We start from the raw sequence: 11,800 nt of genomic DNA, 5'->3' as shown, positions 1-11,800 counted from the left end.
TAATTCAATTACCAAAACTATTCTAAAAGCTGGGGACTGAAAAGTAATAAACTACTACTTTTACTGATGGAATTTTTGGAAACTTTGAAAAGGTTTTAAATTTAAAAATAGAATTAAAATTGTTCAAAGGGTCATAAATTTTATAAATAAATCAGAGAACAATACATTTAAATGCTATAAGACATCAGGATTTTATTCCAAAAGTTTAGATTAAGTTGGGAACAGTGTTTTAAATAGAACTGATATATATTTTTTGTTTTTAAGAGCTTTTAAGATACAGGTCCAAAAAAGTTTGATAATTTGATAGCTTACTATATTTTATAATAATCATAATTATGTATGTATATAAGATACAAGATTAAAACCCCCATGGAGGGATCCTCTGTACCCCGCCGGCTAGAAATGACACTTAGAATGTCGGCTTAGAATGGCCACAACAAAGGAGCCGCCAACTGCAACCAGAGTGAAAGACAAGGCCGAGGGGTAGGAGAAGTAGCAGCCACTAAGAAAAAAGTTAAAAGAGAGGGGGAGTGATAGAGAGAAAGAGAGAGAGAGAGAGAAAGCTGCAGAAAGCCAAACTGGTCAAAATTTACAGTTGCTCCGATGGCCTGGCCGGCCCGGCTAGAGAACGGAGGCATCGAAATTGGCCATAAACTTGAAAATCAGAAAAAAGCAGTGACTTAACAGTGGCTCGAGCTAACAGCGGCTGAGAGGAACAGCGCTGTTGTTGGCCAACAGGCGGGATGGCTGTCAATTATGGTCGGTGAATGGAAATGGCGATGGGGTCTTAACAAAATGTGACAGACGTCACTCAAACAGGAAAGAAGCGACAGAAAAAAGCGAGCACTAAGCATTTAAGAAAATCAATAAATAAATATTTGAGGAGCAGAGCGGATGTTAAGCTTGACAATGTCTCAAGTCTTAATTAGGTTTCTCCGACTTTTTGTGGACTTTCTGACAAAGAACCCACACTGTCCCGAAAGTAATAAAATATTTAAGTCTATGGCCTGGTCCTGGTGTCTTTTGTTTTTCGTTTGAAATATTAAAGTTAACAGCTCTTGGAGTTGCATAAGTAACATACTTGAGAATTACTCTTGGCCAACGTTGCGTATGCTTAATTTTCGGAGAGGTCCTTAAATATTCAATTGCTAGAAGCCTTTGACCCTTGACTTGGCTAGGGATGTCGGGCTTTGTTTTTTGGCCAATTCGTTGAACTCATTGCCTGCCGCCATGAGCCGCAAGTTCAAGAGTTCAGATGCTCAGAGGCAGCATCTGCTGCTCCAGGCGACTCCCTCAATCTCCCAAAATTCCATCTGCTCTTGGCCATGTTTATGGCCCCTTGTTGCGCATTTATTGTGTGGTTAAGCCAGTATTTGCCCCCTCACTGCCCCGCCGTGTCTCAAATATAAACAACGGCAACGAAAAATTGGCACTTGAGGGTTCCTTGACGCTTCGCCTTTTGTATGAGAAATTCGCTTTTATGCTCTCCATTAATTCCATTTGGCCACCCCTGGCCGACAGACAACAGCCAACTGTCAACAGACACCAGGCCAGCTTCTCCAGCTCCGCAAAAATTGGTTTAATAGTCGCGACGTTGTCTGGGCATTTGAAAGTTTTTCCATTTTTTCCTCTTTTTTCTTTCTGCATATAATTAATGATCAGTTGGGTCAGTTCGTCAGTCCATGGGTTTTTAGGGGCTTGGCTTTACGCATCATTATTTGCCATTCGTTTTTTTCCTTTAATGTTTTAGCCAGAGGTGTGAAGGAATACTACTTTTAATGATTAAACTTTAATTACTTGTTTGTTAAAAATTTTAATGTACCATTAATACCTAGAATGGCGTATAAAAATCTTTAACTTATATTTTATTGTTGGAGGTGATTTCATTTTTTAAAGTTTTCTTGGGAAGCAGATATTCTTTTTTTAATTCTAACTAACTCATCTTTCTTTCACAAATTTCGCTGTTATGTGGAACGCTGAGTCCCAAGGTCTCTTCAGAGCTCTATTATGTAAACGAGCTGGACATTTTATCTTTCTTTCGTTTACTGTCACAAGCTCAATAAAATTATCTACGACTGTTTTAATTAAAGTTATTTTTTGGCCAACAGACCTAAGCCATATTTATGTTCAGCTCAAAAGGCCGTTTAAATTGGGCAGAGGCGTCGCTACACCATAAAAAAGGGTAGATGGTAAAAATAAATACAAGTCGCTATAAATCTTGGTAATTTCTGTTGTAGAACTTTTCCCATTTAGATTCCCCTCACCAGGTTCAGCCTCTGACTAAGCCACAGGTCATGTATCTTTTCGGTTAGTTTGTTGTTTGACTTAAATTCTGGCTGCGACAAGCTAACAAATTCATTCATTTCGAGTGCTGGCCCGTTGTGCTTTTGTGTCAAAATGGGAGGGAATTCTGGGCACAGAATTAAGCAGGGAAAAGATAAACAGTTTTCTAACGAAAAATCAAAACACGTTTTTCAGCGGCAAGGCCACACAATAAAAGCCGCCAGACGAACTCAAAGCCCCAACTGGCGCACCTGGCTCCCCTGGTAACTGAAATGAAGACCCCGCCACATCTTGTCAGTCAGTCAGAGGCCCTCCCTCCCCCAGTTTGAGCCATCTCCGCTGGCTTCTTTGTGCTTCGTCTGGCGAAATTTCCATTTCGGTAAATGTGGAGAATTTACGAGCTTTCTGGCTGCACGTGCACATGTCCTTTCTGTCCGAAATGCTTTACGAGTCTTTTCAGTCATTTGCCGAATGGATGGCTGAAGGATATGGGGGAGATTTTCTAAATTTTTTTTTCTGTCCTCACTTCAATGCTATTGAACTTTGGCGTCTCGACGTCTGTGACACGAGCGAATAAGTTTTTCGGCTAAAACGAATAAATTTCAGTAAGCAGCTCAGACTTTGGCCAAGAGCAACTAGAGGAGATCCGATATACAAATGCCTCGGTAGTCCCTACGAAACAACTTGTGTTGCATTTGTGTCAATAACCCTTATTAGGGGAAAAGCACAAACTCCCACAAGTCATGCAAGCTTGTGCAATTTTCTTGGAAAAAAGTCGAACCAAGAAGCATGAAAAAGGACATTCTGCAGGTTCCTTTGTCTCGAATATGCATACCAACGTCGAAAATTGCTTTCACAAAAAATTATCCCTTTAGTGCAATTAGAGAGAGACCCTTCAATGTGGCGTTAAAAATAAATGCAAATCACTTTTTAGTTGAATGTAATCACTGAGTAACCACCCGGCTAGCTCCCTGATAGCTCCCTGCTACTCCCCACATGCCACATGCCACGCCCAGCGTCCTGCTCGGCACTGCTTTGTCGTTCATTAAAAGCATTAACATTGCCAGTGGCAGAAAAGCAAAAACTGAACTGAAGATGCAATTTAAGCGATGCTGCCAAGATACCTTGTTTTTCATAAATCATAAAGGGTTAGTCTTGGCTTAAGGGAGATTTTGAAAATAATATTTATTTATTTAGGTATAATATAATAGTAAGGGGTAATATATAATATATAAAACTTAAAGTATTAGGGCTTGTATTTCATTTTCCTACTAATGGTGTACTATTATTTGTATTTTGTACTTCATCTCCTATATTCAACAAAATTCCGGTTTAAAATCAGAATATTTAATGTCAGGTTATAAGGGTTTTAATAATTATATTGTATTTTGTAATAAAGTCCTATAATATACATTTATTTGAGGAATTGATCTTTCTTCTCTACAAGTAAAGATTGTTTCAATTTTAATTAAATAAATTGTATATTTTTAAAATACTTTCTACTACAGGGCTTCCATAGGTCGACTACTCGTACATTCCATAAAATGCAATATACACCCACACCTCTATACTCTCACGAATACACACAACTTCGAGTGTGACTGTGTGATTGTGGGGAAAGAGCCTCCAACACGCTGCCCACTTGACTAGCTTGGGTGACGTGACTCCCTGAAATATGCAATGGTTTTTTTCGTTGTTATGCTTCTACCAGACTTTCGCATTTTGCCCACTTTATGGCCCCAAATGCTTTTTTCCCCACGCTCCCTCGTCCTTTTCCCCTTCCTCTCCCCCTCCCTAGCCCCAGCCTCCCCCATATCCTAGCCCGTAATTGTATGCTGCTTTGTTGTTGTCTTGCAACAGCCCTGAAGGGGGTTGCAAATTCGCTGCTCAGCGCCGCCGCTCCAGCCTTTGTATATTTTTTGTTTTGCCTTCTTGCCGGGCTTTTGTGCAGCAATAGCTTGGGTGTTTTAATAGGCAGCCGGGTGCACTGGGAGGATGTGCATATAAATGCATATGGATGGATGGGTGTGCATGAGCAGCGAACCCTTGTTCCGTTTAACGCTTTATTTTCATTAACATGGCCAAGTTGCCTCTTCAGGCGGCTTTAAGCTGCCCGAATAGTGGGCGCATGCGTTGAGGGGAATACTGTTACTTTACAGAGGTCCTGCTGCAATTAGCAACTCTATCCTTTTGGGATGTAATGGCTTAACCCTTCACCAAAGGATTCTCCCCCAACTGTGCAAATTCCCATATACCCAGCCATGTACAGTTTCAGAATACACCTCTTTGGGGTGAAAGTCTGTTCGAGTTCAGTTCGATTAACCAATATACCCCAAACAATTGTAAACCACCCCAACCGCAGCTAAATTATTAAAGCCTCGATAGAAATAAAGGTAAAATAAAAGCTCTCTATCGATTTTCATTGTTGTACACATGAAATATTTAAAGATCAATTTATTAAAATATTAGAACAAATAAATCCAGAAATAAAACAAACTATACAAAAGTTAGTTAAATTTATGAAAAGAATAGAAACTATTAGGGAAAACCTTTTCTATCCTTCAAGATAAGTTGCCTATAAGGTTTAAAGGTTTAAGTATAAATGTTACTGTTGTATAATATTTGATTTATATTTATTATTTTCAGTGTTAACACTGCTTGCAGTTTTAAATAAATTTTCATTTAAAGAGAGTCCTGCCAAAGACGGGTCGACATCCTCGACGGTTATTGTTGTGCCAAATTGACGGGGTGCATTACAAGGTCTGCAAGGTTGGGGTTGAAAGTTCAAACATATGTTGGCTGTATGTGGGCGAGAGAAAGCTTGAGAGACTTCCAGCGGAAAACATGTGAAAATACTGGAAAGTTCTGCCTCCGATAACCACCCCCCAATCAGCTGATAACAAAAAGTTCAGGTAGCTTTTTCCAGCTAAGGGTGGAAAAGCTCCATGAGGAAACTGGCTACATTTTCTAAGCACTTCCATTGGTTTACTTTTCGCTAGCCGTAGCGAAAATACTAAAAGTCAAGGAAAAAAATTAAATAACCCGAAGAAACCCAAATAAAACCACAGAGAAAGATCATAAAGTCATTATTTTAGCGCGTTCGGGTGTGAACGAAAGAGAAGTGGTGCTTGGCAAGACTACGAATCGCGAAAAAGGCCAAAAATCAATAGGCGTGTAAAATTTGTAAACACGGCAAGCCCTCGAACCAGCCTCTCTTGCTCCGTCTCTCTTTCACGGTCGACTCCAGGCACTCCCCCAGTGAACTGTGACCGCCAGCTGCCCCAAACGGGGGAACGTAAAACCGCAAAAAATAATCATTAGTGTTTGAAATGATATCCAATTTGGCGCTAATTCCGCTGCTAATGATTGTGGGAGCAGCAGCCACCGCAGAGCAGGTGGAGTACCTCAATCCGCAATCTTTTCCAGCCGATCACCGACTGGCCAAGCGGATGGACCTGGAGGTCTGCATAGGTGAGAGCCACATATGTTCAAAGATTAGAGCTATCTAGTCTTGTCATATCGAAATTTTTATATAATCCTATCCATCTGTTTCAATAATCCTCTCTATCTATCTATCTTGTAGGTCACTTTGATGTTCACAAAAACACCATTATACGGACCGGAGAATCCCAGGCGATTGGTGGCAAGTACCTCCAGGGTCTCGAGCTGGACACCATTGAGGAGTGCGAGCGGCTCTGCTGTGAGACGGACGCCTGCGATGTGTACATTTTCGAGCGAAAGGCTGGGGGCTATTGCTACCTATTTGAGTGCGGACCGCCGGAGAACTTCCACTGCAAGTTCACACGGCACGCCAACTACACCAGTGCCGTTCTGACCCCCCAGGTGCGGCAGCCCAACGAAGTGGCCAGCACTCCGCGTCCCCAGCTGCCCCACATACCCAGCAACAATGTCTCGCAGCAAGAGTGGGAGCTGAGTAACCTCAAATTGAAGCCGGAAGCGCGGGACAAGCCCACTGCGGCCACCGTTGTGGCCCCCACATCCGTATCGGTAGCTGGAGCGGGAACGGGCTCTGTTCCTAGTGTGGCGCAATCGGCAGTCAACGTGGTTCAAAGTGGTAGGTTGTGGCAACACAAATTTGAATCAGTTTTGGCTTTAACTAATTTTCCAGTTTAATTTGAAAAACTCATTGCATTTGATTATGTTGTTCCAACAATACTTTTGTTATTTAAATGAGAAAATACCTTTCCCGAATTTCAGCTCCCATTGCACACTGTGGGCGTTTCCAGTTCACCTGCCATTCCGGAGAATGCATTGCGGTCTACAATGCCTGCGACGGTATACCGCAGTGCGAAGATGGCAGCGACGAGGGACCGGAAGTGAGTTGCCCCCTTCACCTTTCGTTTTCCGGCACTACGATCGTTAATTGCTAACCTATATTTCAGTGCAACACCATATCATCGTCGGCTACAAAGTCAAGTGGGAGCAACAACAACATGGAGCCTGCTAAGCCAATGGTGCAGCAATACCTGCCCGTGCAGAACGTGCAACAACAGTTGCAGGTTGCCGCTCAACAGCAGCAGCATCAGCAACAACAACAGCAGCAACAGCAACAGCCACAGCATGTAATTGTGCTGGGACCACCACCACCACCTCCGCCACCGCCACCCATGGTGAACAATCGCGAAGATGCCGCCGCTTGGGCCAACCGCAAAATGATTGCCGAGGTGCAACAGCAACAGCCGCAGCAGCAATTGCCGATGCAACAGCAGCAACAGTCGCCTCCGCAACAGGCAGAGGCTTTAAATGGAGGTAAGTTTTATGTATAATGTTAAAAATAATAAAGAAAAGTCAAAAATGATGCCCCTTAATTGGAATTAAGACTAAGATCAGGATCTAAGACAAGAAACCAACTTCCGCTTGAGCAATTTCCTTTTTTATTTTATAATTAAAGTCGATTGAGTGCTCAACAACAATTAGTTTCGTCCAACAAAACTAAAAGTTGGAAAAATATTTATGAGGGAAAACAATTCCGTTTTCCCGGAGAATGTTACCCGGAGGCGGCGGCGCCCAGTGCGACATTAGCACACAAATTGCCATTGGAGGAGCACACACACGCAATGATCCCTCTGGCATGGGCATGGGCATGAGCTCCCTTTCCCCGGCATTGGGTCGGGTTTTCTTCTGGGAAAATCGCAAATTGCCCATCAGTTTCCATTGTGTGAAATGGGAGCTGCCGTCGCTCAAAATTGATTTACGGCTGGCTGTGTGTTCGTTCGTGTTGTTTCTCTGTCTACTCGTAATTAATTCAATTAGTTGTGCGTTAACTGGGAGACACACTTTATACTTCCTTGTGCCGTTTCCACTTTCTTGCAGATGAGCGGAGTCACATATTTAGTCACAAAGGCGGCCTCCAATTGCAGCAACCGGCGAACGGGCAGGGACAGCTCCCGGTGCCGGTGCCGGGGCAGGGGCAGGGGCAGGCACAGTCGGCGGTTCAGGTTCAGGGGCAATCAGCACCACTCCAATTGCCCAGCTACAACAGCAATCAACTCTATGGGATGTCGCTGCCGCGCTCTGGATTGTACATGCCCACGCAACAGCAGCAGCAACAGCAACCACAGAGCCAATTGCAGACATCGTCTGTCCAGCAATTGCAGCCAGGTGCCGTGTGGCCCCAAACGGCCGCAGGGGTGCCGCAGCAACAACTGCCAGTTCAGCAGCAACAGCAAGCCATCACACCTCAGCAACAGGGTCGCATTTATGCCACAGCACCTGCTGTTCAATCTCCTCCAGCCCAGCAGCAAGCCATGCTGCCCGTCCTGAATGCGGCCCCTGCTCCGGGAAAGAGCCAGGGTCCTGGTGGGGATGAAGAATACGATGACTACGACGATGACACCTCCACAGAGGCGCCAAAGAAGGTTAGATTTGGTAATTTTTTTTGTTATATATAGAGGAATCATAAAATCTAAAATCTTTCGCAGAAACAACGAAAGCACAAAAAGGTCAAGGCGAAGGCTGGAAAGGATCCCATCGAACTGGCCCTGGAACAGAATAAACAGGAGGCATCCTTGCCAGTTCTACCCGTTCCTGTGTCGCCGGTGCACGAGCAGTACAAGATGATCCATGAGAATCTGGCGATAGAGTTCCGCGACCATGATGGACACTCGGAGCGACCCGGTGGAGCTGTCCTTTCACTAACCATGGGTCTGCTGGTCACCGCAGCACTCGCCATCCTTATTGGCTGCCGGATGCGGACGGTCAGCCGGAGGGCACGGCGCCTAGGCGGCAAGACGCCTTATTCTCAGGAGGCGGACTTTCTGGTCAACGGCATGTATCTCTAAGTGCTGAGGAGATGTCGGTGGTGGGAGGAAGGGACTGGGGGGTTTGCCAATATTCATTCTATTGTCCCATGTTCGGGGTCGTATATATATTTATGAATAATAGTGTAATGAGAAACATATTTTGTATAAACAAAGATATATCGAATAAAATGTAACTTAAATTATGTGCTACTTTATTTTTGGCAAGGATCCTGAAGAATCCAGACGGGAAAGAGAGCATTCACCAATCTGATTACCTTTTAAAATAGAAAAGATCAAAGGACTAAATGAATTTTTCATTTAAGTTTTTTTATTTAAGTTCTTTGTATCCTCGATCTCAGTTTTTGTTGGGACTTGACGCAAAAGACTTACATTACTTTTTACGAAAATGTTTGTTCAGTTTCTTTTTTTTCATTGATGTGACACGGCTTTGTCATTAAAACTACAAAATAATAGGAAGTTGTTTTTCTTTTATGTTTTCGTTTATATTTTTTGCTTTGTTTTACTTTTTATATATCAGCTCTATACTCTTAATTGCATTTGTTGAAAACAACACGTAATTTTCGCTGTTGTGGCGCGCTTTCTATTATAAGTCATGAATACAATTTTAATGCTCACAGATTTTCGAAATGCAGTTGGCCAAAGAACAGATTTCACAAGCTTACAGATATCACATTAAACAAATACAAACCAAATCGAATTTTTATATTTATGAATAACAAAAATGTCTAATTTCGTTTTTGGAATTTGGAATAGGTTGTCTTAATTTTGTATACATAGAATTATTTCGTTTTCGTTTTTATCGTTTTTTCCTCTCTTCACATTAGTCTTTTGTTTTTTTGAGAATTTCCTTTGATGCGGCCAGTTTTGCGAATAAAAATCATTTACGAACTGTACTGCCCTGACATTGGTTCTGTTAATTATATTTGTATTAAGTATTATGCATTTAAATAGGCTCTTCTCTTTACTCATTTAGCTCCATTTTCACTTAACACTGTACACATATAATGTAAACTAATTGTATTTATAATATTTATGCAGTTGAATAGCTTATAATTCAATATGTCAATGTGCAATTTGTGTTCGAATTTTGACTCTTTTTTTCTTTGCTTTGTTTTGTTTTCCTCCAAATATATAACACAAGAATCGTTTCAAATGTTTTTACATATTTTGTGTAAACGCAACATAAGGATAGGCTGAGTGGGATCGACTATTTTCTGGCTGTTTGCTGTTGGCTGCTGCTGTTCGTGTTACGTGTACGTGTTATGGTAATTGTTACTGTTATTGTTAATTTAATAGTTAGCGTATTTTAATATATATTTATAAAATAGACTTTCTCCTTTGCAAGATGCGAATTTTCATTTCTGTTGTTGCAGTTTTCGGTTTGTGGTACATATACGAAGTCAGAACTTACGCATCATGTTGCGTACCTGGTTGAATGATTGAAAGAAATGCATTAAATCACTGATAAGTTATTAGGAAAACATTGAAGCTTACCTTTTTGTCCAGAGACGCGCAATTCTATCGTGTTCTTCTCTATTTTGCAAGTATTGCGTGGCGATGCTGCCCACCAGCGGATCGGCTGAATGAAAACAATTAGTTTTATACAATTTTCTTTAAATGTTGTCCTAATCGACGTCTCACCTGGATTGCAGTCTGTGAGCAGGGAACAAATTGACAGCAACACCTTCGATATGGTCAGCGCCGGCGACCAGTTGTCCTTGAGTATGTCCAGGCAGATAACGCCCTGGCTGTTGATATTGCAGTGGTAGATGCGAGTGCGGAACGTGACTTTGGGCGGCTTGAAGGGGTACTCCGGCGAGAAGTGGATGTCCAGGAAGAAGACGCCGCCCTCGTAGACAGATCCGGGCGGTCCCAGGATGGTGGACACCCACTCGTAGAGGTTGTCCCCCTTCGGCCCGGCACTACAGTTGGGCGGCGGGTCAAGTGTGATCTCAGCCAGCTCCTTCTGGATGCGTTTAGCCGAGGTACCCAGCGCCTTGGATATTCTAGGCGTGGGTTTGCTTTCCTTGCGCGGCTCATCGCCGCCGGCAGCGTTGCTTCCTGAAGCACCACCATTGGCACCCCTGCCACCACGGGCGGGCGTCGTGGCTGGCGTGGTTGTGGTTTGGCTGGCGTTACCGGTGGCCGCGCTGGGGGCACTCGGAGTGGTGCTGGCACTGGAGGTGGCCACCTCGGTGGCATTGCCAGCGGCTGGGGTTGAAGACATGTCTGGTGACCTCGACTGGGAGGAACTGAAAGCAAGAGAAAGGGGGAGTTGTTATTTTGATGTGGCTTTGCACAATGGGTCCTTGACCCGGTTTCTGACATAAGCAGGGGAGTTGGTCGTTTTAAGGTTTCCGCTTTGTTTTTATCAGCGACGGCGGGCATGCCTTTTTCGCACAAACACACACATTTTTTTATTGAACTAAGGCAGCGGCCATTTTGGCAAAATTTCGATGATGGCACTGGGAGGGGGAGGGTGGAATGTTGACCCAGGACTAAATAGCCAACTGGACATTACCCTGACCCCCAAAACAATTGCCTCCAATGCCCGGACTATGTTTCCCCACAAAAAAATCAATCAGCCGACATTTGCAAACGCATTTCTGCCGCCGTCGTCGCTCTGCCGCGGTTGATGCCGCGCCGCTGCTACTGCCGCCGCCGCTGCCTCCTCCTCCTGCACTTTCGGGTCACTATTTGGCTCGGCGGAAGAAAGCATTGCGGATTGGGGACCATTTCCCAGACCCTCCACCGATACACACCTCGCGCTCGCCGTTTCTTTCACTTTTTTCTATCACAACTTGCGAAAATAATTTTCGCTCGCCTCTGTCGCCTGCTGCCCTCTCGCTCGCACTCTTGCGCACACGATTCAGCCTTCGCTGTGGGTGGGCAGGCGGTTCTGCCGGCGTAATTTGGGGATGGCGCTGCGGACGTGTTTATCGCGAGATCGCACCTTTGTTGGTCCTTTATTTAATCAAAATCGTCTTTCGCAAATAAGTCTTTCTATCTTTGTTATAGCTTTTGTTCGCTGCTCACATCCTTAATCCGCAAAACGCGTCAAGAAATCCCAAAGATGCGGTGGTGAAATCCCGAAAATGAGAATGCCTATCGATAGTCGTCGGCAACTGGTCACACTGCAGTTTAAAATTATTATTTAGTTGCTGAAACCATTTTTATTTTTAATGATCGGCAATAAAAGTAGTTCCTACTCAAGAAATGTTTACATTTATTAA

The 11,800-nt window shown here is 43.5% G+C and overlaps 2 protein-coding genes across 3 annotated transcripts; one reads left to right on the top strand and one right to left on the bottom strand.

The window, feature by feature from the left end:
* Nucleotides 1-5,191: 5,191 nt before the first annotated feature.
* On the top strand, nt 5,192-8,749 carry LOC6498630 (low-density lipoprotein receptor-related protein 11). Its single transcript, XM_001963154.4, has 6 exons — nt 5,192-5,754; nt 5,867-6,358; nt 6,502-6,620; nt 6,687-7,053; nt 7,618-8,162; nt 8,226-8,749. Exons 1-6 carry the CDS (start codon nt 5,613-5,615, stop codon nt 8,583-8,585), a joined length of 2,025 nt encoding a protein of 674 aa, XP_001963190.1. The 5' UTR covers nt 5,192-5,612; the 3' UTR covers nt 8,586-8,749.
* Nucleotides 8,750-8,856: 107 nt separating this feature from the next.
* Nucleotides 8,857-11,673, bottom strand: LOC6496896 (ubiquitin-conjugating enzyme E2-24 kDa). Of its 2 annotated transcripts, none has more exons than XM_014905942.3 (4): nt 11,330-11,662; nt 10,209-10,819; nt 10,062-10,146; nt 8,857-9,994 (listed from the first exon to the last, which is right to left on the bottom strand). In XM_014905942.3, exons 2-4 carry the CDS (start codon nt 10,792-10,794, stop codon nt 9,982-9,984), a joined length of 684 nt encoding a protein of 227 aa, XP_014761428.1. In that variant the 5' UTR covers nt 10,795-10,819; nt 11,330-11,662; the 3' UTR covers nt 8,857-9,981. The 2 variants fall into 2 exon arrangements, with proteins under 2 accessions (XP_014761428.1, XP_014761429.1); XM_014905943.3 differs by having other exon boundaries at nt 9,028-9,994; nt 11,521-11,673.
* Between the last annotated feature and the right edge of the window lie 127 nt (nt 11,674-11,800).

The sequence above is a fragment of the Drosophila ananassae genome, chromosome 3R, assembly GCF_017639315.1.
Source record: "Drosophila ananassae strain 14024-0371.13 chromosome 3R, ASM1763931v2, whole genome shotgun sequence".
Taxonomy (NCBI): Eukaryota; Metazoa; Arthropoda; class Insecta; order Diptera; family Drosophilidae; genus Drosophila; species Drosophila ananassae.
Note: the sequence above shows the minus strand (reverse complement) of the source record. Positions and strands in the feature narration are given on the sequence as shown.

What these genes read in the sequence shown, in the direction of transcription:
- LOC6496896 (XM_014905943.3), bottom strand. Translation starts at nt 10,794, where the DNA reads ATGTCTTCAACCCCAGCCGCTGGCAATGCCACCGAGGTGGCCACCTCC. An exon ending in GCTCACAGACTGCAATCCAG is followed by an intron (nt 10,147 to 10,208) that starts GTGAGACGTCGA and finishes GTTTTCATTCAG; the next exon opens with CCGATCCGCTGGTGGGCAGC.
- LOC6498630 (XM_001963154.4), top strand. Translation starts at nt 5,613, where the DNA reads ATGATATCCAATTTGGCGCTAATTCCGCTGCTAATGATTGTGGGAGCA. An exon ending in GGCAGAGGCTTTAAATGGAG is followed by an intron (nt 7,054 to 7,617) that starts GTAAGTTTTATG and finishes ACTTTCTTGCAG; the next exon opens with ATGAGCGGAGTCACATATTT. An exon ending in CCACAGAGGCGCCAAAGAAG is followed by an intron (nt 8,163 to 8,225) that starts GTTAGATTTGGT and finishes AATCTTTCGCAG; the next exon opens with AAACAACGAAAGCACAAAAA.